At 50.4% G+C, this 22,629-nt stretch overlaps 7 protein-coding genes across 7 annotated transcripts; 4 read left to right on the top strand and 3 right to left on the bottom strand.

Moving 5' to 3' along the window:
• Window positions 1-1,305: 1,305 nt before the first annotated feature.
• Window positions 1,306-2,886, top strand: A1O5_02804 (uncharacterized protein; the record flags this gene model as incomplete). Its single annotated transcript, XM_007743418.1, has 3 exons — window positions 1,306-1,436; window positions 1,492-1,730; window positions 1,799-2,886. The coding sequence occupies 3 exons, from the start codon at window positions 1,306-1,308 to the stop codon at window positions 2,884-2,886; spliced, it is 1,458 nt and encodes a 485-aa protein (XP_007741608.1).
• A 771-nt stretch (window positions 2,887-3,657) lies between these two features.
• Window positions 3,658-4,010, top strand: A1O5_02803 (cytochrome b5; the record flags this gene model as incomplete). The annotated part of the gene is made up of 2 exons (XM_007743417.1): window positions 3,658-3,837; window positions 3,933-4,010. The coding sequence occupies 2 exons, from the start codon at window positions 3,658-3,660 to the stop codon at window positions 4,008-4,010; spliced, it is 258 nt and encodes an 85-aa protein (XP_007741607.1).
• A 4,661-nt stretch (window positions 4,011-8,671) lies between these two features.
• Window positions 8,672-9,563, top strand: A1O5_02802 (uncharacterized protein; the record flags this gene model as incomplete). The annotated part of the gene is made up of 2 exons (XM_007743416.1): window positions 8,672-8,767; window positions 8,832-9,563. 2 exons carry the CDS (start codon window positions 8,672-8,674, stop codon window positions 9,561-9,563), a joined length of 828 nt encoding a protein of 275 aa, XP_007741606.1.
• A 904-nt stretch (window positions 9,564-10,467) lies between these two features.
• On the top strand, window positions 10,468-12,129 carry A1O5_02801 (uncharacterized protein; the record flags this gene model as incomplete). The annotated part of the gene is made up of 1 exon (XM_007743415.1): window positions 10,468-12,129. One exon carries the CDS (start codon window positions 10,468-10,470, stop codon window positions 12,127-12,129), a length of 1,662 nt encoding a protein of 553 aa, XP_007741605.1.
• Window positions 12,130-12,876: 747 nt separating this feature from the next.
• A1O5_02800 (methylenetetrahydrofolate dehydrogenase (NAD+)) lies at window positions 12,877-14,196 on the bottom strand (the record flags this gene model as incomplete). The annotated part of the gene is made up of 3 exons (XM_007743414.1): window positions 12,877-13,122; window positions 13,209-13,842; window positions 13,997-14,196. 3 exons carry the CDS (start codon window positions 14,194-14,196, stop codon window positions 12,877-12,879), a joined length of 1,080 nt encoding a protein of 359 aa, XP_007741604.1.
• Window positions 14,197-14,516: 320 nt separating this feature from the next.
• A1O5_02799 (adenosinetriphosphatase) lies at window positions 14,517-17,450 on the bottom strand (the record flags this gene model as incomplete). Its single annotated transcript, XM_007743413.1, has 1 exon — window positions 14,517-17,450. One exon carries the CDS (start codon window positions 17,448-17,450, stop codon window positions 14,517-14,519), a length of 2,934 nt encoding a protein of 977 aa, XP_007741603.1.
• A 490-nt stretch (window positions 17,451-17,940) lies between these two features.
• A1O5_02798 (uncharacterized protein) lies at window positions 17,941-21,328 on the bottom strand (the record flags this gene model as incomplete). The annotated part of the gene is made up of 4 exons (XM_007743412.1): window positions 17,941-20,660; window positions 20,711-20,808; window positions 20,917-21,190; window positions 21,241-21,328. 4 exons carry the CDS (start codon window positions 21,326-21,328, stop codon window positions 17,941-17,943), a joined length of 3,180 nt encoding a protein of 1,059 aa, XP_007741602.1.
• Window positions 21,329-22,629: the final 1,301 nt, after the last annotated feature.

The following is a 22,629-nucleotide window of genomic DNA, read 5'->3' as shown; positions in this document are numbered from 1 at the left end:
GCTAGACACAGACTTTGACCTGAACCACTAAGCGAAGAAGTACCGGGCTGCGATGAATCACCAGATAGTCCAGTCAAGCCGCTGATGGACTCAGCTAATGACGACTTCCCAACTCCAGCCATCCCGAAAAGAATGACAGCCGGGGCCTGCTCTTTCCTGTCGGAACTGGACATCAGCGGACAATTGGCGAGCTCTGCGAGGGAGACAGCTTACTTGTTCATCATCGACAAGAGGCATCTCTTTGTCTCTTCAGAGACTTGGAGACCCATGAATGCTTCCTGCGTATTCTCCATGTTGCAAGAACAGGTTGAAATGCGTCATTCACAACCAAAAGGCGAGTGGGCAGGTGAGGGAACTAGATGAGGCTCCGGATAGACATACGAATAGAAAGAAGTATTAAGCTTCTTGGAACTGGGTTGGGGTTTTCTTCCAACTCACGATACTTTGATGTAGAGTATTGCACAAAGTGATTCAAAAGTTGGCGTCCGATTTGTCATTTCTTTTTTTCTTTTTGGAGAAAGGATAGGAACCAACGGAGGACTGAAGGATATGTATCGGAATTATATAGACGGAAGTGTCGGCAGAGAAAGAATGAACAGCCGATATCGTCAGGGCCACGATTCATACTAAAATTGTTGCCTCCTTGCGCTATGGTTGACACGAGAAGCCCAATAGGATGAGTTGTCATGGTCAGGCGTTACAGGGTTTGTTTGGTGCTTCCCTAGCTATATTGGGCGGAACATGCATTGGAGCCTAGTGTAACACTGCGGCTGAAGGCTACTCGCCTCCTCGAGCGAAAAATGATGAGTGGAATGTCTATCCCCCTTCCCCAACCCAGCAGCGGCGTAGGAAGATGTTCGAAGCACTTCCACATGCATGACTTACGCATCCTTGCCGTCAGAATTAATTCCAGTTTCACACTGGCCAACGACCAGGCCACATGACCCCAGGCATTGTTGGGCCTGACGTTCGCACCTCGTCGACCAGGATGCATGGCAATGCATCAGACCAAATTCGGAGTCGCATTGGGGATTGTGAGAGGCAGCAAATGTCTTAGCGAGGTAGGCATCGTGAGGATTGACGTGTCAACGATGCAATGGATCTCGATCTGCACCAGCGCCAGGGATATTGGACATTGTGCCGGGCTTGCCCGCTGGCCGGCACTTGTGGTGTCGTCGTCCTGGTCGTTCAAATATGCCTGTCCTCTGCCGCACTCGAAATATGTAGCTAGAAGAGCTTATCGTTGAGTTAGGCCTCGAGACAGTCTACTGAGAACTTAGAGTTGCTTCATTGAACGTCGAGGCGATGGATACAGAATCCTGCAACAAGTTGTTTTCCGAGCACAAGGAAGAGATCACTCTACTCTATGTCATCGACGATCTGAAACTTAGCCAAGTCAAAGGTGAAATGCAAGGAAAATATGCATTCAAAGCCACGTTAGTCTAGATCCATCGCGACATCAGCTTCCAGGCATGCTAATTATCACTCTAGCGACAAACAGTTGACCTCTAGGCTGACCAAGTACGGAATTTTCAAAAACGTTCAGCGGAACGAAGCCATCAGAGTTCTCGTGGAACTGCAAAGGCTCCAGGTCTTGGGAGGGAATCATACGTTGTTGGTTGTGGCCAACGGTGTTCTTCTACGCATCAGCGATACCGAAAGCTACTGCAAAAGGACCCGAGTCCCCATTCCAGATGGAAGTATTGAAGACCATGAGCTTCCCCAACCTAGTAGGCAAACTTTGCTTAGTTGATCTACCATTCAAGTACCACCAGTTGGACGATCCTGCGGTATTCAGAACCTTCCGACGAATGCTGTGGCTTACAAGTGTCCACTTCAACAAGAATTTCGATCAAGGAGATTGGGCACCCGATAAAAAAAGGCCTCTACAACCGCAGCAATGCTGATATTTCGGACTTGACACAGCTCAGCCTACTCCACAACAAGATCTCTCATGCTACCAAACAATTTCAGGAAGGAAAAACCACGCCCGGATGGGCTCAGACTCGCCAAGCGTTCCTTCTGCTGGACCAGATCGTGAAAACAAAGCATCATCGTCAGTTCTCTGACATTCTCGGCATTATACGTATGCTACAGAAGGATGGTCCTAAGGTCCTACTCCAAGAAGTTCCGACCATCCAAGGCCAACTCTGCAATCAACTGCATGAGTTGGCAGAAGAAGCATTGGAAAGCGGCGACCCAAGGAGAGGCTTCTTCGAGACCCTGAAGGAGCTGCCAGAAGACGGGCAAGGAGACCCACAAGGGCACATGGTCCTGGCTTTCGATGCATACTGTCGTGACTTGTGGATGGCAAGAGTTCAGGGCGATGATATTAAAGCCTATTATTCATACAACCAGAGCAGCTTCCCTCGGGCAGACAGGGGTCGATTTTACGAGAAATTCGAGGGAAAGCACCGCGAGGAGATTTTGGTCATGCTCAGGGAGGTGGACAACAAGCTCGGCCGCTACTCAATCCCGACATTCTGCCTCTGGCACACTGCGCTCCATTATCTCTCCGTGGAGCGCAGGTTTTCAGATGCTGAGACTATCAGCTCCGAGCTGTTGAGGCGTGTGGCCGAAGTTGACGAGGTTTCGTACAGCAGCGGACAACTTAACTTTGACGTTTCGAGGACCTACCTGTTCCTAGGTGATGCACAGCAAGAGCAGGGAAAGCTGTGGGAGGCCTTGGCTAACCTGGAGGTGTCATTGAATTTGCGTTGCCGCCCTGTTCCCGTTGGTGAATGGGATCCACTGTTGAACGCGATCTTGGAAGCATTGATATCTGTCGGAACAGCTCTCGGCGAAGACGATCGTGTTGCAGTCTGGGAGCAGCACCAGGATGCAATATCTTCTAGTCTGGAGCAGGTTGATAAAAGAGATCGATAGGGGAACAACTAGGTTCAGTGAAGTCGAGAGCGGGAAGGCCAAGGGGACGTGTAGTCAGGGTGAAATCGACAAGTAGTGGGTGGTAAGCATTCTGGATAATTGAGATTAGGTTTCAGAGGAAGCTGGCTGGGTGGAGTGAGAATAACCGAATATTACTTATTAGGTCCCTACCTCTTCGTCCATGTAGATGTACTAAGTATTACAGGAGGTCAAGAGTAGGTATACCCCCCTCCTCTGGCCAATGGCGTGTTTGACAACTTGGCTGACCGGGCCGGGATTTCGGAATCGGCGAGGCATTGGACCTCGGCATCTTTCCCTCCCTTCCACCTTCTCATCGCTTCTTTTCTTCGGATCGATTAATATTCAAACCCTGCGATCGTCCTCGACATTTTCTCCTCATCCTCTGCTATAGAGTAGGCCACAACGCTTCCATCACCTTTTGCTGGCGGGATTGTGTATATCGTCAATTCATTTTGCCGCCGTCTCTCTCGTCTTTGTAGCTCAACCCCATCCCCGTCCTCCCTCTTCCTGCATAGAGAGCACAGTCCGCACGGCACACGACCAGTGTCTTTGATCGGTCATCCTTAGAAAGCGGTCCTCACGGTCACACAGCCAGCGATATCCTCTTTGCTAGAAGCTGCTCTTTCAAGCGGCCGGAGCCAAGCACCGCCGTCGCACCTCCTCACACCCCCGTCAGCGACAAGCTCGATAAGCACTGCGGCAGACGTCGCTTCGAAACCCACTGAAATAATCTCTCCATAATATCCCAAGATGTCTAAAACGTTCACCACCGCCGATGTGGCTAAACACACCGCCACCGCCGGCGATGGCATGTACATAATTATCGACGGGTCCGTGTACGATGTGACGAACTTTGTGGACGAGCATCCCGGCGGTGCAAAGATTTTGAAGCGAGTCTGTGGAAAAGATGCTACAAAGCAGTTCTGGAAGGTGAGCGCACATACTGTCTGAGCTGGGAACAAATGCCAAGCGCGAACCCAGGACTCAAGGACCGTCGACGGAAGTCGAAGCTGACATACGTCTAGTACCACAACGAATCCGTACTTAAGAAGTATGGCCCTAAGTTGAAGATCGGCTCGATTGGCGAGAAGGCTAAGTTGTAAGGGGCAATCGTTGCTCTAGAATTGGTGCCCCAGAGACAGCCACACACGAAACCACCAACAACAACAACAAAAAAAGAGGGAGGTTCCGCTGGCGGGGTGCAATCTCCCGAGGCGCAAGGATCGGGACATTTGGGGATTCGCATGTTTGATCATCAGCGGTGTACACAAGAGGATGAAAGCGCCGGACGAAGAGATTCGAAGACGGGGAGGATCAGAATGGCCCTCAGCGCTAGGCCGGCGATACTTGGAGATGGTTGACATCAGGGTGTGGGTATCGTCTTATAGATGGCTTCTGTTGCATCTAGCTAGACATGGCATAGACATCGCGCGCATCCGAACTTGGCCTTGGGATCTTGCAACTATCTGACGGGAAGCTGCTCCAGACGAGCCACTTCCCGCTGTTATGTGACAGTTGCGCCTTTCCAATTTTTTTCTTTGCTCATATCCGCCACATATTCGCCATGTCATTGGCGACTTCGTGCACCGTTGGCATTTAGACCTGTGGATGAATGGTTTGAGTTTCGGCCCGTGGGTGAATGACATTCACGCTGGCTTAACTCTCGGAGACCCTGATTCTCAGACTGTGCGAGGTATGCTCTGCTGCGTCATCAAGCACGATTAGTGGTTCCGAGTTCTCGGTCGGCGGGGATTTTAAGAGATGTTCGAGATTCCCTTTCGGCCGTAGAACCGAGAACTGAGGCTTTTCATTCCTCCTTCTTCTACCTCGTATGGTTCGGAAGCGGGCCGCGTTGTGGGGATCGACGTGGTGCTCTGCCGTGCTCCAGTCGCCGTGTGATGCTTTAACTGGAAGCCACCTGTTGTTTGATACTGGAGTCCCTCTGATAGGTACTCGGTAGTCGAAATCATAGGACTGAGACAAGGCAGTCCAGTCACGGCTGGTCCCGGATGAAGCGAGCACAACGATGCATGGGGTTCCTTGGGTTTCCCAGATAATTGCCCAGAAGAGAAAACGGTCAAATGGTGCAGCGCCAAAGTCCCGCTGCGACGGCCACGTCCAGCGAAAAAGTTCTTGAATATCACACGCCTTGCACTGCCCCCGTTCGATTGCCATATCGTTTCTCAGCGGTGGAACGCCAGCTAGGCCAGAGGGTCTGTTGTCACACATCATGCCTCTTGCCGAATGCACCCCCGTTTCGCCCTTCCTTCAACATCCAATCGAGTATCCGTAATGGTGCTCTCTCTTGGGAATGGTCCTGCGGGTTAAGTTTTTTTTCTTCAGAGGCAAGGTTTCGAAGTTTTTGAGTGCTGGCACCACTGCCAACCCCATCTCCAAATATGTGGCCGAGGCGGAGAATTGCGGTGCTCCCGCGATTCGACTTGGTTGCTGCGTTCCTGTGGATCGAGTATCCATTTTAGCCGCCGCCTGATGTGCTACAGTAATTAGAATCTCCTGCCGAGCCTCGTCCGCCCCTCGAAGACTCCACCATCGTGTGCCCTTTTGCTTCAGGGGGTTTGTCATGGTGGGTATGTGGCAGTCGTTCTGGGGTCCAAATATGTAAGCGGAAAAGACCTGTGAACCGGGAAAAATTCCGCAAATATCTAACAGACTAAGTACCCAGTAAGTAGGTACCCAGACAGTTCGATGCCCTGCCAAAGTCACGATACGAGAAAGTCCACAAGGCTGAACTCTATCTCCCTTGTTTGGGTTGGGTCGTCATCTGAGAACTCTGCTCTACATTACCAAGTCTCGGGTGTCGACTACGCGGCTCACGACTCGATACTCGGTAAGAGACACAAGGCTCCAAGTATGTTATGCCATCCATGAAAAGTATCTGTATCGCGATGAAGTAATACAGTCGTTCCCAAAACCGCCCTCCACTTTGCTGACACATTCACCCATTGCAACTTTCTCCCCACGGAAAGGTACGATATCAGCCGATTATGCTATGCCTAATCAGTAATAAGCAGTATTCTAATCGGAGCATGACCAAGCGGCAGATCCGTGTCATAGTACTCGTGAGTATTCCTAATACCACATGAATACCGAAGAAAGCAATCCGGTAACAAAAGAAAAGAAACAAAAAGAAAGAGTATTGTTCCGGTTCTGGACCTCGCATTCCGCACTCCATGTAACAGTGTACTAGCGACGAATTTAGAGAATCTTATGTCAGTATTAAGCGGGAGGCACCGAACATACTAACTTCTATTCCTCGCCCGAGAGTGTCATTAATGAAGGGATAATATATACCACCTCTCGTGATGCAAATATGTTACTTTCGTTACTCAATGAAACTCTCTCATCGTCTTATGCCCCCCTAAGTACCATTTGAGGCAACTCGCCCCATTGCCTCGTCACGGTCAACCGAGCGTGATATAACGCAACGGTGAGGATCACGTATAAGACAATCTCTTCTCAAACTGGCCAGTCTTTGGGTAGTTCCGGTAAGGGGCTGCGCGCTTTGGAGATCAGAAACAGGGTTAGGTGAGTCGGACGCGGTTGACGTTTTTGTACGGCCTGTGATTTTGCAGAGTTCACACGCTTCGATGACTGTGACTGCTGTGGAAACACGAGTTGCCTGGCGTCGTTGCTCAGCACTCGGCCCTGAAACCGGCGTTGCCTCATCTGAGCCTAGGTCCCTTTTTTCATCGTTTATCATCGCTCGGTACATTAGCATTTCCTCTTCCTCACAATCCTCCCTGCTCTCGTATAGCTGGGTACAGAACTTTGTCTGCCTTGTTAAAATGCATCTCTGCCACAGGAGGGATGTCGGCAAGCGCGGCAAGCGCGGCAAGCATCAGATGTCACTTGATTTGTTATACGAGATGAATATCTGGTTTTTGTAGCATCTCATTGTATAGCTCGCGGGCGCGACGCTTGTTGTCATTTTCGACGAACATATGGGCCTCGCGATAATCCGGTCTGAGTTCCCTCTCGAAAGTAGATGCCCAGTTCTCTTTCGCTGCGTTGATATTCATGATTCAGCCTATTATCATTTTTGCGCAAAAATAAGTGCTGTGCTGAAAATCTTACCGGGTCAAAATCCGACTAACAACTGCGTTGAACAATTGCACGCACATGAGAACAGCACTATCAGACAGACTATATAGACCGACCACGGGTTGCAATAGAGTCTTCCAGCTAAGCTTTGGGGTTTCGCAGGGGTGTGGAACAAGATCAAAATACAGGTTGGCTGGGTTTAGACTACCTCAGCGCTCTCAGCCTTTCAGACTTGTCGATTTGTTACGCATTATTGCATCAAGTCTTTACAACATACCTGACCAACCTCGCAAAAAAGAGGGTCGTTAGCGCTCTTGATCACTGGATGAAAGATTGACGTGGACTACAACATATTTGGCTAGAAATGTTCCCCTTATTCCTCAGCCTTTCACCAAGGAAAGTCGCATTGTGTCTTGAAAGGAGGAGGGCGGTTTTGGGAACCACTGTAGAGTTACGCCGACTTTCTGATACCTGTACTCTGTTGTTCTGAGATTTGCAGAAGACAGGCCAAGATATCTGGCGGACCTAGTGTCTCAAAACTTAGTTTGCAGTAGAATCGTAAGCCGCACATCTCCTAAGCATGCATACAGCGCCAATATTCGGCAGCGTCGGCGCGGAATGCGGCTTGTGATATCGACCCTATGTTAAGTTCAGGTTGGTTCAGGACGACTCACCGAGAGTCTATTGAGTTGGTTAACAGGCTCTCCTTGACAATTCAGTCTAGAACAGTTTCGGCTTTGTCAAGCATTGTTAAGCCTGATGCTTTGTCATTCACCCTCGAAATACACAATCTCAACACAGCAATATTGTTGATCGAGCACTACCATCTAGTCGATGCAATTTTGCATTTCTTGGACTTCGGCGGAGGGGCCCGTGTGATTTGCATAATATGACGTTGTGCTTTCCTATCTTGGACAAGTTGCTCTTAAACCTTACCGTAACAAGTGAACAGCGCCATCGTCGAACGTTTACCTTGTCCCTGTTCCACCACCACCACCATCCTCGACCCATATCATGGGTTGGACGTCCTTGGCAGCGCGCCTGAACCGAATACCCGCGGATCTTCAGGTGCGAGTGCTGTTTAGGCTTGGTCTTCAAAATGACCAGAGGGCCGGGACTCTAAATGGGCGGCATCTGCGGTCACTGGTCCCTCTCGAAGCTGACTACTACGCATTTAAGTAACTGTGGCCCTTTTAGCTCCATGTGTACAAGCACGAGCACATCCCGATGGAAGCTACCGAGTATTTGGAACCCTCTGTGCAAGCTGCATGGATTTCGCCTCTTGCCCTGCAGAGCATTGATCTGGGCGTGGCACTATTAACTGCGGTGTAATATGACTATTCCATATCTGGTAGAGCAAATCCCCTCTCCCATTGGGCTGATGGCACTCACAGTGGGGCGAGTGGGCCAAGGGCTTGGCTAGCCTTGTCTCAAAAGGGGCCCCAAGGATGTTCTGCAGGGTTCCTGGTAAAAGAGATCGTGCGAGAAGTACCACCATGTCAACAACAGCCCCTCCCAAGATGGCCATGTCTACCTTATGTAAAGACATGTCCTCGACCACGGTCTGCCTGAGCTCATGTTTCGATCCTCAGGCATTTTTCGATCTTCATAACATCGTCTCAGACCGAGCCACCTCGCACCAGCCTCGAACCGTACTCTTACATCCTGATTTGGTCTCCTTACAACTAAACCGACGCCCGCCATGAACGTCCCACGCATGGATAACCCCTCAGATAGCTCGAGTTTCGCAACTTCGGAGCTGTATCTTGTAGACCTGGGGGAGTTTGACAATCTCGACGTAAGTCCAAGCCACAGCCTTTTGGGTCATGCCGGAAAGAACAGGGTTTGACAGTCAATTTTAGTTATTGGATGACTTCCATCAGTTCGGCAACATGGACGTCTCAGACATGCTCCTTGGTGACGGGGATGGCTGCCTCGTAAAGAATGGATCGAAAATGATCAGTGATGTCGAAATCTCTGCCATAGATCAACCAGCAACCTCCACATCCACAGATTCAGAGCAATCGGCCGAATCTAGCACGAAGATGGTAAGTCAGGTAGCAATGCCTTCAAAGTCGGTACACTCGGAGGAGCTGCGGGTTTCTCAAAAGATGCCGCTATCTTTTGACCGGTTAAAGCAAAAATCTAATAAAACGGGCTTGCAGCGACGCCGAGCGCAAAACCGCGCATCCCAGCGTGCTTTTCGTGAACGCAAAGAGAAGCACCTCCGAAGTTTGAAGTCAACTTTAACAGATCTTGGCGAGAAGCATCAGAGGCTGCTCGTCTCATATTCGCGGCAATCCGAAGTAGTGATGAAGTTGAAGGGGCGCATCGCAGACCTCCACGCACAAATTGCAGCTTTCTCGGCTTCCTCTGAACAAGACACGACCAACTTGATTTTTCGAGTCCAAAGGCCCCATACTCCAGATTTCCAGCAATTTGACGCTTTTTCATTCTCATCAACATCCGCCCAGGCTAGTCATCACAGGGTCTTTTCTCAGAGCCGAGCCTCGGACGGGAATGGACTTGACAAACTGCCTTCGCTGGAAGCAAGTAATCTCCCCGAATTTGAAGACCTGCTGAACCTACCTTAAGCTTGAAAACTGGATGTAGCCTTTTCGATCTTTGTCCTCACGCTCCCGGCAATAGTGTCGTGGGTCGAGCGTGGAATTCTTTGGATTTCAGTCTTTGGTGTCATGGTGGGAATCCAGCGCCAGTTGGTGGTGTTAGGGTTCTGTCAGTTTGAAGCGCCCTGGAGCAGTTATTGAACGTCAAGATAGTATAGTCTAGGCGCCTGATAATGCCTCAAAATCCATCTCCGTTGAAACATGAAATGCTCTGATTGGAATACTTGCCTTCCACATCCCGAATACCGTGATTTGGGGCGCTGCAGCCCCAGAAAAAAAAGAGACGGATGCCCGCCTCCCTGCTTCCAGAAGACATAGATCCGAGATACTCGCACAAACAAGATCGCCCTGCAGTCCCTGGGATATAAGTATGAGTAGGCGACAGGTGACTAAGCCGTCCGGGTGATAATCTCCACAAAATATGCAAATCACCTGGCGGCGTCTCTTTAGAGAAGAGGCGCATGATTGGACAAACAGCACGCCCTGCTCTTCGCAAACACCCCCGGCCGGGAGAAAACAGACGAGTGGCAAATGGGTCATGACATTAGCCAGCCAAGGCAGTCATGATGCCCCCAACCTGCGAGTGCCAGCAAACCTGGAAATCGAATTTGGCCCATGTGCACAGACGTGCCCACGCGGCTTGGTCAGTCCTTAAGTCCATCCCCTGGGAGTGAACCTTCGGTGAAGCTGTCGCCGCTTCAATTGCTGCTCACTGAGTCCGTTCTTTCCGGTAAGTGCCCTCGGCGACTCAGAAGCATTGTCCTGCCTTCAGAAGCTCAATCTCTCTGCCTTCTTCCTCCTCGCTTTGTCATGTCGAGAAGGAATTGTCTTTTGTCGACTTGTTTCAAGCATACTCGGCATCATTGCCATAATGCCATCTGATTTGATGTTCCAAGGGGATTTTTCCTTTGTGAACGTCGATGCAACGAGTTTGAGCACCCTACCACACCGCCAGCAGGTAACGCGCCATGTCCACGGCTATCGTCGTTGGAAGAAGGGACAAGATGCTCGCCGTCTTCGGGAATCATCCAGATTCCACGAAACCATTGATCCTCAATTCAAGTCTGTGAACTTAACTCCCAGCCGAGGCGTCCGAGAGGACAATCCATCCGAAACGGCTCAAATACCTTTCCCATCAAGCCCAGTTCGCAGCCTACCGCGGTTACTCGACCTCGTCCTGCTAAACGGCAACTCAGACCCTTTCGATGTCCTCCCTGAGCAGCTTACAGCCACAGCGAATTCGCTCCTCGCATTTGAGAGGGACTGCGTCGTTCCTGCGGTCAGGGAACTCGAACTGCGTATGGTAGCGAAAGAGAATGTTCCTAGGCAACCTGCGTTCACTGAGACGTGGATCACCGAGAGCAAAGCCTATCTGTATGACAGCATCGCAATCCACAGCTATCTGTCACGAATCGCCGCCAGCAGGTACATGATCACGTCGAGTCCAGAATATCTCGACGCATCACGCAAATTCCGGCACAAGGGAGTGGCTTCCCTGAAAGAATACATGACCACTACCTCTCGCATCAACATTCTCCGACTTTATCGTGCCCTCTTGATCCTGCTCTTGGCCGACAGTTCCTTAGGAGATAGACAAGCCCTCTATCAGCACGTTACGGTCCTGAAGGATATCTTTGCAACGCACCATGCCGTACTCTTTGCAGATCCATCATTCAACCTCCACCACTATATCAGTGTAATATACCTCGAAGTTCAGTTTGCTGTCATGAACTTCTCGAGAACATCTCTTGACGTGGGTCCAAATGGGTGGGTCGAAAAACAATTCTTACCGTTGTGGGAGCATGTCTCTCCACGCTTTCCGATATCGAGATCGGAGGCAGACCACAACTTAGATTCCTACCTGAAAGGCGACATCCGTACTCTGTACCTTGATGCTCAAGAGACCCTCGATATCATAATGAGAATTCGCAGGCACACACCTTTGGATACTTCCCAGACCTGGGTTTATGCCATGTCAAAAATCATACTGACGGCTGGGAGACTGATGAACCTTTATGCACACCTCGACGTCCAACCCATTCTTTGCCAAAGTGACCGAATCACAGTGTCCTCCATATTGCAGAAACTTGAACTGGCTTCTGCCAGCCTCTGTGCAATATACTGGCTCCGTGAACTGGGTGGGATTGAGAGTATCTCCATGACAGAGCACATGAGGTTATTCACGTGGAATCCGGTGATGCTATGCAAACTTCGTCAGATACTTACGATTTATGAAGCTGCCCACCTGGACACACCAGAAGAACAAGATCACTCTGGGCGACTCCCGCTCTTGCTGTGGTTTCTGTGGACTGGGGCAATGGTAGAAAATTCCATATCGAGTCCTACTGTCTCAGCAACTGAAAACGAGAACTGGTTCATACGGCGATTTTCCGATCTTGTGAGAAAAGCAGGAATCGAGTCCGCGTCGCACTGCCAGTCCATTCTGGACCATATACTTCGATTGCACGGCATGAGACCAAGCTCTGGGGATGGGTGGACCGCAAGTTGTTTCTCGCCGGCGGAGGAGCCATGAATCATGGAGGGCAGGTTTTTTTTTTTTTTTTTTTTTTTTTTGGGTTTTCACTAGAAAAAAGCGGACCGGGGCAACGGTTACTTGACACTGATAGTGCCCAAGTCTGTTTGGGTGCTACCAAAGAATCGGTTATTGCTCTTCCTTGAATCAAGTCGAGGACGTGATTTCGCTATATCGTGAAAGTACCTTTGTTCATTGTTGTTCGGACTGATTCTTCTATTGGTCGTTATTGATCACAATCCAGCCCGAAAAAAAAAACCTGGAATGGTTCAATTGATGCATAGAGGTCGTCCAAGCTAAGATTAAGTCAAGGAAGTTGAGCTGATGGTGAGTGCCGATATGCTTGTTTCGAGGGACCATTGCCTGACCATTTTGGCCTTCTGCAACAATATACCGGACATTCCAACCTCCGCGCATAGAGATGCCTGTGGCGCCCGTACGCAGGAAATCTTCGCTCACAGAGCTAGGTAATCCTTGTCAGGCCAAGAGCCGCCTTGAGACGGGCGACGCTCCTGTGTCTTGTTGCATGTCCTGGAAGCCCTTAGGTACGGTGTCTCGCTGGGACATGCTGAGGAAAAGGAAAACTTGGAGCCAGAAGTTGATATGCGATTTAAGCGGGACAAGGATGATGTGCTCCCGCCTGACCTTTATTGGAATATAGACCCGGTTCCATGATCCCGCTGTCGTGCATCGGAATGTAGATTGCAATCCGTAAAACCAGCGCGAGAGCCTGACCAGAACGCGGTGCTACTTCGCAACACCGTTCAGTGTCGCTGTTTCTAGTTTCTGTCCGGTTGCGACAGTATTGCGGGCCTGCGCTTCCGTGGAGCTTTCATGGGCCGAGGGCTGAGCCTGAGAATGCCGCTCTCTCTCGACCTGCGCCTGCCGATTCTGTACGATGCGCAGCAGGTTCCGCAGGAGCACGACAATGGTGACTTTTCCAATGGCGGGGACGTAGATGGATGCCTTTTCTTTGACTTCGGGAGGGAAGTTCTACAAGGAATCACAGCAGTGAGGTTGATATTCGAGCTTTGCAGAGAGGGGGAGCTGGGGATGGGGAGGGAGCGAAAAAGACTTACTTTCTCAGATGAGAAATTGATACACACCGCACCCTCCTTCAACAGGTGGCACGGGAATTTGTAAGCTTCGCCGGGGACACCCGTGATGACGACGTCGCACAAAGGGGCACAATTCTCGATGGTCCAGCCTTCCATCTCCACCACTTCGTGCTTCCTCTTGCGTATCCCGGCTCCGCGGTGGAATTGCTGAACACCCGTAACGTCGACGGAATACACGCACGCTCCATCGTTGGCAAGTAAAGCGGCGAGCGGACGACCGACGACTTCACTGCGGTTGACTACGCAGATCGTGCGGCCGAAAAGTCTGTTACCGTAGGGCAAGATCGTGTTGTAAATATGCAAGTACTCTAGGATCTTTATCACTGCCAGCGGAGTACAGGGCAAGATACTCTTCATCATCTGTGCGTCGTCGAGAAAGCGGATATTCTGATACATATTGAATATGTACTGGTGACTCAACCCCTCGACATCCTTTGGAAGGGACACTATGTTCTGTATGTACTGGTCTTGGCCCCGGTTGTTGAAGATGGGGTAGTAGATTATGATGCCGTCGTAGGCTGAGTTGGCATTGGCGGCGAGCACAACTTCTTCGACCGAGTCTTTGGCGGCTTGTTGGAGGGTGTACAAGAAGCCACTTTGTCATTGGCACCAGGTCAGGACATTGAAAAATAAGAGGGGGAAGGACCCAAGTTAAATGTCGGGCACACTTCGCTCTTGTTGTCTGAATATCCTTTCTCCCTTGCTGGACAAGAAAGGGGCGTCGGGAAAAGGACGAAAAAGAGACTTACTTCTCACGACACGTCTTCTCTGTCCAATCTGCGTACACTTTGGCGGCAGGATCATTGTTCGCCAGTATTCCCAGCAAATGGGGTTTGCGATCGAGTTCCTTCAAACCGGCTTGGACCTCTGCGAGTAGTCCCTTCGCGATAGTGCCTGCAAGGATGACTTTGCAGCTCGGATGGGGCGCTGGTCCTGAGTCTTGCGACATGTTTGACAAACGTTGTCTTCGAGATCAAAGTTAGCTTACTCACATGGTGATTGTTTCTGGCTGAGGTGGGTGAGGGAAAAAGGGACAAAATAAAAAAATTTCTTCTGAGGGTATGGAAGCGTCGCGGGACGGCACGTGTGGGGCTTGGCAGGGACGAGGCTGCAGTGTTGCCAGAGCCAGGCTGAAGCCTCGTCCATGAACAACGAGTGAACCTTGGAGCAGAAAAGATAGGTTCACGCCGACTGGTGAGCTCTTAAGAGAAAGGGTTTTCCACCCTGATGGTGAATACGTCTGTTCATTTTGCATAACCTCTCCGTCTGTCATATCTTACTTTGAGCCTTCCCTTCGCCTCTGGGCACTTTTCTCTCCACGCCCAGGCTTTCCAAATCCTGCTTCTTGTAATAATGTGGCGCCACTTCAATCAACCATTCCGGCTTCAAGGGCATGCAACTGCGCATGTACTCTTTGCTTGTCAACACTAGTTCATGATAGATCACCCACTTTGGCCGACTCTCTATTAGGACGCTTGAGGGATGGATATAGACGACTTGCCCGTTCTTGACCGTCCGGTAACTCTGGCCGTCCCGCTGGAGTCGAGCTGAGTGAGGGAAGAAGCCCGCAGTGATGGCTTTCTGGATCGGTTCAATGTTTGATGCGCCGCCAGAGGTCTTGCTGGCGTCAACCTCGACCCGGTCGCATAGCCTAGCAAGTTGATCTCGAACATCACGCGCTCGGGTCAAGCTTCGCTGCTGCAAAAAGTTTTCCTTGGCCCAGACATAGCTGTAGTCGGAATCAACCCATTCATTGAAGATGTTAAGTAATGAAAGGTGGTCACCACCGTCCTTGTTGGTGAATCTGGCGCGGGCACTATCGGCGTGAATTTTCTTGTCTTTGGGTCGGAAGAAGAGTGCTGATGCTTCCCCTAGCATTGCGATGATGGAGAGGACTTCCTCTACGCATCCATATTTGTCTGCTGCGAGGATTGCTCGTGCGAGCATGGGGTCCGTAGGGAACTCCGCCATTTGACGACCGATCTTAGTCAGCTCGCCCGCATTGTTTAGAGCGCCGAGAGCGTACAGTTGCTCTACAGCACGGACAATGGTGTCAGTTGAAGGCGGATCCATGAAGTCGAAGTCGAGGAGGTCGTTGATCCCAAGACTTTTCAACAGGAGAATGACGCCCGAAAGGTTTGTCCTCTGTATTTCCGGAGTTGTGTTTTCGTCGAGTTCATTCTTATAAGCTTGAGCAGTGTAAAGTCGAAAACATTTACCCGGACCAACTCGACCAGCACGGCCAGCACGTTGACCAGCTGAAGCCCGACTACAGGGGACAACGACCAAAGATTCCATGCCAGTCCGAGGATTGTACTGATTCTCTTTGACGAAGCCTGGATCGATGACATAGACGATGCCATCGATAGTCAATGATGTTTCCGCAATATTGGTGGCTAGGACTACCTTCCTTGCTCCTGGGGGTGTGGGTTCAAAAATCTTGGCTTGTAGATCTGTTGGCAAGTTGGCGTAGATGGGGCAGATGACCATCTCCTTGATTTTGCTCCCAAGCTTCCGAGCGGTCTCTTGTAGACTCGCCTCCATTGCTTCAATTTCCTCCTGCCCGGTTAGAAACACAAGTATATCTCCAGCCCCTTGGGTAATGTGAATTTGGAAAACGGTGGTAATGGCTGCGGCCAGATAGTTGGCTTCTGGTTGTGCGGTATAATGTACGTCCACCGCGTATCTCCTCCCAGGGATGTTGAAGATCGGTGCATCGTCGAAGTATTTCTGAAACTTCCTCGCATCCATAGTGGCGGAGGATATCAGGAGTTTCAGATCGGGTCTCGCTCGAGCAATATCCTTCAGCAGCCCGCATGCAATATCCGTACTCACAGTTCGTTCGTGCGCCTCATCAATCATAAGTGCCGAATACTGAGACAACTCAGGGTCCGTGAGAAGTTCCCTCAGCAGCATACCGTCCGTCATATACTTCAGAACAGTTTTCTCGCTGGTGTTGTCCTCGAATCGAATAGCGTAGCCGACTTCGTTTCCTAGACGCTTACCCATTTCCTCCGCTACTCTTGCGGCGACTGACATAGCAGCTACTCTGCGGGGTTGTGTGCACCCGATCTTCATGCCACCTTTTGTGAAGCCGGCTTCATGGAGGTACTGCGGGAGCTGCGTCGTCTTTCCGCTTCCCGTTTCACCCACAATGATGAGGACTTGATGATCTTTGACTGCCTGGATGATCTGATCCCTGAATTGATAAATGGGCAAGCTCTTTCTCGTCTCTTCGATGCTCTTGGCCTTTGCTTCTGCGGCGCTTAGCCTCTGCTGCATCTCCCTCTGCTCCCTGCTCATGCCTTTGTCTCCTTCTAGAGTGTCTGATAATATGAACTTCATTTGCTGGCTCTCATCAAAGACGTAATTGTAGTCGCCCTCATCGACATACTCGGCTCTTTTGATCTGCGCTTCAGCCCTCCTGGTCTGCTCTTTCTCCCACTCTTCATGCTCCGTAACATACCGTTCTCTGCCGGCCTCATCTCGATCGATATAACGTTGGTACAAAGCTTGTTCCTTTTTGCGTTTGTCAATTTTGCCCTTTTCTGTTATGTAGTCCTCAGGAAGAGCATAGCCGTCGAGGTGATCGTCAATTGCCAGCCTCTCTTCAGCGAGGCGAAGAATTTCCTTGTTGCGCGCAAATTCCTCCTTCTCTCGCCTTGACAAATCTGGGTTATCTCGGAGTTCCGCTTGTTCCTCGGCGACTTGCTTGCGCAACAGAGCCAGTTTTTCTGCCTCTCTCTTCTTTAGATAGTCCTGCCTGGAGCGCATTCGGAGATCTGGCATTGCTGCCTCCCTTGCCGCTGCGTCGTTGGCCAACGCTCTTCGGTGGGCAGTTGCACTGTCTTTGGCGGCGGACCTGTCTTCCACAATCTTCTTTGCCCGCTCTTCATCCCGTTTTGCCAACCGCTGCGCAAATTCATCTCGCTCTCTCGCATCTTTGTCTCTTTCCCTCTGCGCGTTCTCTTCGTCCATTTCCGGAGGCGTATGATTCCTCAATCGACGTGATGCCGAGCCATCAGAAAGTTTTACCCTTTTTGACGAGGGTTCCACAAAATCTTCTGCGCCTTGTTCTTCGTCCTCGACAACCTCTTCATCGCCCCATCGTTCGTCAAAGTCGCCATGGTCGCGGCGTCTGCGGTGCGCAGGATTCCTCTTGTGAGACCTGATGCGGGTTTCGCTGGACCGCTGTTCAGACATGTCGGAGAAGATGGTATGATTTCTAGTGGGAATGGGATTCACCTGGCAATGAGGTATGCGCTTGATTCAGGCGCTTCACGAGCCGAGAGCTCCGAGGCTTTGACTGTCGATGCTCTGTTTGAGTGTTTACCTGCCACTAATTCCTGATCGAAGACACTAGAGCGCACCGTGAAAGATTGGTGTTGGCCAAGACAGCCTTTCGCCTGCGCCCTCGACGAGCAAAATTGTTTTCCCGTAAAAACTTCTTACGTAATCTTACGAGGCCAGCAACATCCGGCAAGGCTGCGAGCAAGGGTGATGTTGCTATGTATCAACCAGACAAGAGGTACTTGTCGTCAACCTCTCCATTGCTTCTGAAGCAGTGATACCTAGAGGGGAGCTCCGTAGCCAGTCTTCACATGTGACATAGCTATTTACTCTGATTCTCTATTTTAATCTGCAGCTGGTTCTATGGACCCATTTCTGTACCTCTATCGGCACAAGGTCATGTCTATGCATCGTCATCATTTACATCATCAACTTCTCTCAACCATGCTGCTCTAGCATCAACAGCTTCCTTCCTTACATCGCGCTTCGGATCGTCCAAAATATTCGTCAGACCATGCAGGACTTCGCGTTTGAGTGCGATGAGAGGATTGGCTCGTGATGCACTTGTTGAGATATATTTTGGCATTAAAGTGAGGCAACGTGCTGCCAGCCGACGGGTTTTTGGTAGGTTCGCTGATGGCAAGGGCTCATACCCCTTACCTTGCGGTGCTGCTTTCGGAAGAATGCCTGCCTTAGATTTCGTCACCGTCGCCACAGCGATGAGCCGCTTCACTAATGCGGGAATATGTCCGCTTTCTTCGAGTGCAGAAGGGTTGTTCGATATAACAACTGCAAGTGTTCCCAACGTGGCAAGCTTGACCGTTTGGTCTGCGATGTCCAAAGATTGTAAGAGAAGGGGTAGTAGAGTAGGAAGTTCCGGCATCACAATCTCCGAAGGAACAGACCCCATTATGCCACTCATAGCTACGAGAAAGTTTTCTTTTTCAAACGGAGACTGTGATGTTTTGAATTTGTCAGAGATCATTGGCGTGAGCGTCTGAAAGACACGCTGAGGAGCAAGCAATCTAATTTGTGCTCCATTCTCCTTGGACAAAATGTCGTCTGATGCTAGGATGGTGGCGAAACCCCTGGCTGCTCTCTGAGACACTTGGTAGGGGTACTGCCTTGAGTCCAAGAGCTCGACGAGATTGGTCAGATACTCGTTTGTCCTTGGAGAAAGCCGGAGTATCAGAGCCTTGATTAGAGAAAAGAGGAGACGAATGTCAAGGTCGGGTTTTGTGGTCTCGTCCATAGGTTCATCCTTGAGCACTAATAACTTCTCTGAGACCAGATGGTCAACAAACCCAAGGTCAACCGTTGAAATATGCTTGTTGACATAGAGAGCAACTTGAGAATGACAGCTTTGGGCGACAGCTGGACTTTGAGCATTCGAAGCAAATGACACCAAGTTTTGGATACTTTGGCATACTTGGTCTCTTACAAGTAATGAAGAGATCGTGCCTTTGGGAACAGCTGCCAAAAGCCATGTCGATAAAATGGTTCGTGTAGGCTGGCTGATTAACGTAATTAGGTTATGAGGTACGTCGCCACTTGATGAATGGCTGAACAAAGAGTAGAAGTTTTCTGCGGTCTGTTGGGTTGCCTCTTTCGAAGAGTGTCGGACGATCAGGTTCATAATTCGACCGAGCAGGTCCAGCACGTTCTCATTCGCCAGAGGACCCTGGTTGACGTCTGATATCCTTCGGGATAGTGTCACGACGACGCGTTCGAAATATGCATCCAATGTTGCATTCTGTTCTGAAACCCTTCGATTCAACACGTACAGGACTGTGCCCAGAATTTCACAGGTGTAAGGAAATGGCGGTCCCCGACTAGAGCTGAAAAGGATGTCCAATTTATTGAGGAGACGTCTCATCAGTGTCCCCAGCAACTCCTTCTCGACGCTGATCTCCGCCAGTCCTTCAAGCACGGAGCTGGGATCGCTAATACGTGCCCCTTCTTCAGAGTCAGGTAAGCGCGCCATGAAAGCTGGGAATGTGATGTTGGAGATCAAATTAGGCTTGAATTGAGATATTTCGGCCAATGCTGCCATGGCTTTCCTTTTTAGTTCGTCTCGACCGTAGGACTCTTCCTTGAGGACAATATCATCGAAGTACTGGACGAAAAGTCCGATTTCGTCATCTGTAAGCACCGCGTTCATCTTTGAGACCAACAGCAGCCCATGTGCAGCCGTCAACCGGAATGAAACCTCTTCCTTGACCGTCCCCATCAAGGCCTGACTATATAGGGCCACAAATTTGTCCTTGAAGTGTCCGACAAGATTCTGTCTTCCTTCAGGATTTTTGGGGCTTGGAGCAGTCCAAGACCCATAGACTTCGATGGCAGCCTCGAACAAGTGGTTCGCAATCTCCAAGATCGCTCGCTGTTGCACCAAACCCGTCGAAGCCTGGTAAATGTTTAAGAGGGCTGGTCCAATAGTCTGGACCACAATTTCAAAAGCTTGTACTGAGGCTGACGACACTGCTTTGAGGATGTCCCCGGAAGCTTTTGACTGCCGTGTTGCCGGCTCCTGGAGATGTTCCAGACATTCTTTGTTGATAGGCATCAGGTACTGGTGAAGAGACGATGTTATGGCGTTTTGGGAGGTATTAGCAGCGGTAGATAAGCAGGTTGCGATACCTTTCAAGACACGCAGTGCTTCTTCGGCCAACTCCGGCTCTTGGGCTTGTAGTACCTCAAATTTGACGGCGTCCCAGAGTGGTATTGAGAACTGGGTGAGTGTTTCAGGGTCGTAGTTTATAGCACAAGCGGTCATAGTCTGCAAGCAATCCTTCTTCACTGTGGCGGAGGTCGAATCGAGACGATCCAGCATATTGGGGAAAGTGTACGGTGCAAGTACTCCCGTACAAGACAGACATTCACGCAGTCTGTCTTTCAGATCCTGAGCTGTGATACCGTAAGGATCATTTGGAGGTGGACGAAATGTGATTGGGAAGTAGGCGTATACTGAGTCGAACATGGTTTGTACATGGTCCCTGATGTCCCATTCGACCATGAGAACCCTCAGCATGGAGAATATCAACATCAGATTCCGGGGGTCTTTTTCGCCTGCCACCAGATCCGTGATACCAAGGAGGGACTCATCCTTCATATCCCTTACGGCTGCCATAGATTAGTAGGACATCCGGTGCATAGATTCCGATCAATCCTACCTTTCCGATGTTGATCTAGGAGCTCATTCAGGAGCTGCAGGATCTGATATCTGCCTGCCTGATTCCGTGCTTGCAAGTCGGTGAAATGCTCGAATATTCTACCACAATTGTCAGCCAAGCCCGACCGCATAGCTTCGCTGCCAGACAACCTTGGACCACTTTTGGGCAAGTCCCTGGACGGCTGTAGCGTGGTGGTCCGCACTCACGCTCTCACAACTGTTTGAACCATCTCATTTGTAAATCTTTCGAGGCTCTGCAACTTCGACAAGCCTTCAATTGCTCCTCCATCCTCGATGCGGTCGCAGAAAAACTGGGAAAGCACCTGGATTTGTTGTCTGGACAGGTATTTCGGAGGCAAAGCGGAAATGACGGCGACTAAGTAGGAGACGGCTCTGGCGCGGATTTTTTCATCCTCGTCGTTGACATACTCGCCCAGTGACTGGACGACTTCAATCAACGTCGTCTGGCGACTCTCGAGTTCTTGACTGTTAGTCGATAAGCCGGTCCGATCGAGGCATTTGTGGACTCACTCTGTGCGGCCGACTTTGCTATTTCGGCCGCTTCCAGTTTGTTATTTTCGATGGCAAGCACATAGTTTCGTGTGTCGGAGAGAGCCATGACACATATTGAATGTTGAAAGGATCCCGGGGCTAGAAGCGAAGCGATCAGACCACGAATCGTGTTCCCCCCGTATTGCCTGGAACAAGATTTGTTCGCCTAGATTTCCTGATTTGGTGCAGCAGAAGCTAGTGGTGCTAGCGCGCTAGTTACCCACTAGCGCCCTCTACGGGGCACAACAACACAAGAACAACATTCATCTTACAGCCTCTGCTTCTGCCTTGCTCAAGAGATCCTCCACGTTAGACATCTTGCGCCATCAAATCTCCCAGCTCAAAACTATCATGCATGGCCCATTCGTCCCTCTGTCAATCCAAAGGGGCATCACCTGGGCGGCATCCCCAAAACCATCATCCCCAAAACCAAAGGTTACAATCAATGCTGCTTGCGCTTAGCGGAGTCCTTGGCACAGTCAAAACAATGTTCATGTCCACGGCCTTGAGCAAAACTACAATCGATAGTATGAACGTGCATCGCTGACTAATAATTCTTCTTCCTCGTTTGATAGACCTTCTCGCCCTTTACTTAAATCCATACTGTCAACCATTCTGACCAATGGCAGTCGGAACGGTCGGAGCCTAGTCCTGCTGGAAGCGAATGGGGTTCGAGTTCCTCGGGACGCCGCAAGATATCTCTGTCCATCTGTTTTGGGCACTATGAAATGCCATTACTGCTGCGAAATGCACAGAATCAGTTCCTTTCCTCGCCGAATTTGCGGGAGATATCGCTCTGAGGAACGCGTATGTGCTTTTGACAAAGATGTCTGATGATAAGAACCTGAGCCGATACGCTGTAAGTTGAGGACGCAGTGATGTTGGACCCTTGCCAACCCTATTAGTGCGACTACTGTTGGAAGAAAAAGGTTTGTGGATGTCACAATGATTGGCAGGGCGGCTCGCATTTTCTGCCTTCGAAGACGATCATGGTTCCGGTGCATTGCTCATACAAGACAGCTCCGCTGTTCTCGTGAGAAGCCCAAATGTAAAAACTGCAGCTGCTGGACGAGTGATTGCACATATTCCCGGGAGCCATCCGAGAGCGAGCAGCGCCCGATACTTAGGTAGCGCCAACACCTGAAACTTCACTACGCTCTTCGGCTGATTGCACGCAGAGAGTCCCCCAGCAACAAATGCAGGCTTAGAAGAAGCCAGTCAGCACCGAGCGCCTAGTCCGGGATTCGCAGCCTTTCGGAGTCGTTCAGATGCACAAACGAATCATGATCAGCGGCTGGAGTTCAGCAATGACGCCCTCTCCAGCGTTACCTCAACCTTCTCTCATACACGGGACGTCATTGACTGCAA

The sequence above is a fragment of the Cladophialophora psammophila genome (genome assembly GCF_000585535.1).
Source record: "Cladophialophora psammophila CBS 110553 chromosome Unknown aczJe-supercont1.3, whole genome shotgun sequence".
NCBI classification, from domain to species: Eukaryota; Fungi; Ascomycota; class Eurotiomycetes; order Chaetothyriales; family Herpotrichiellaceae; genus Cladophialophora; species Cladophialophora psammophila.
The sequence above is the reverse complement of the archived record's forward strand: the minus strand, read 5'-3'. Positions and strand labels throughout refer to the sequence as shown.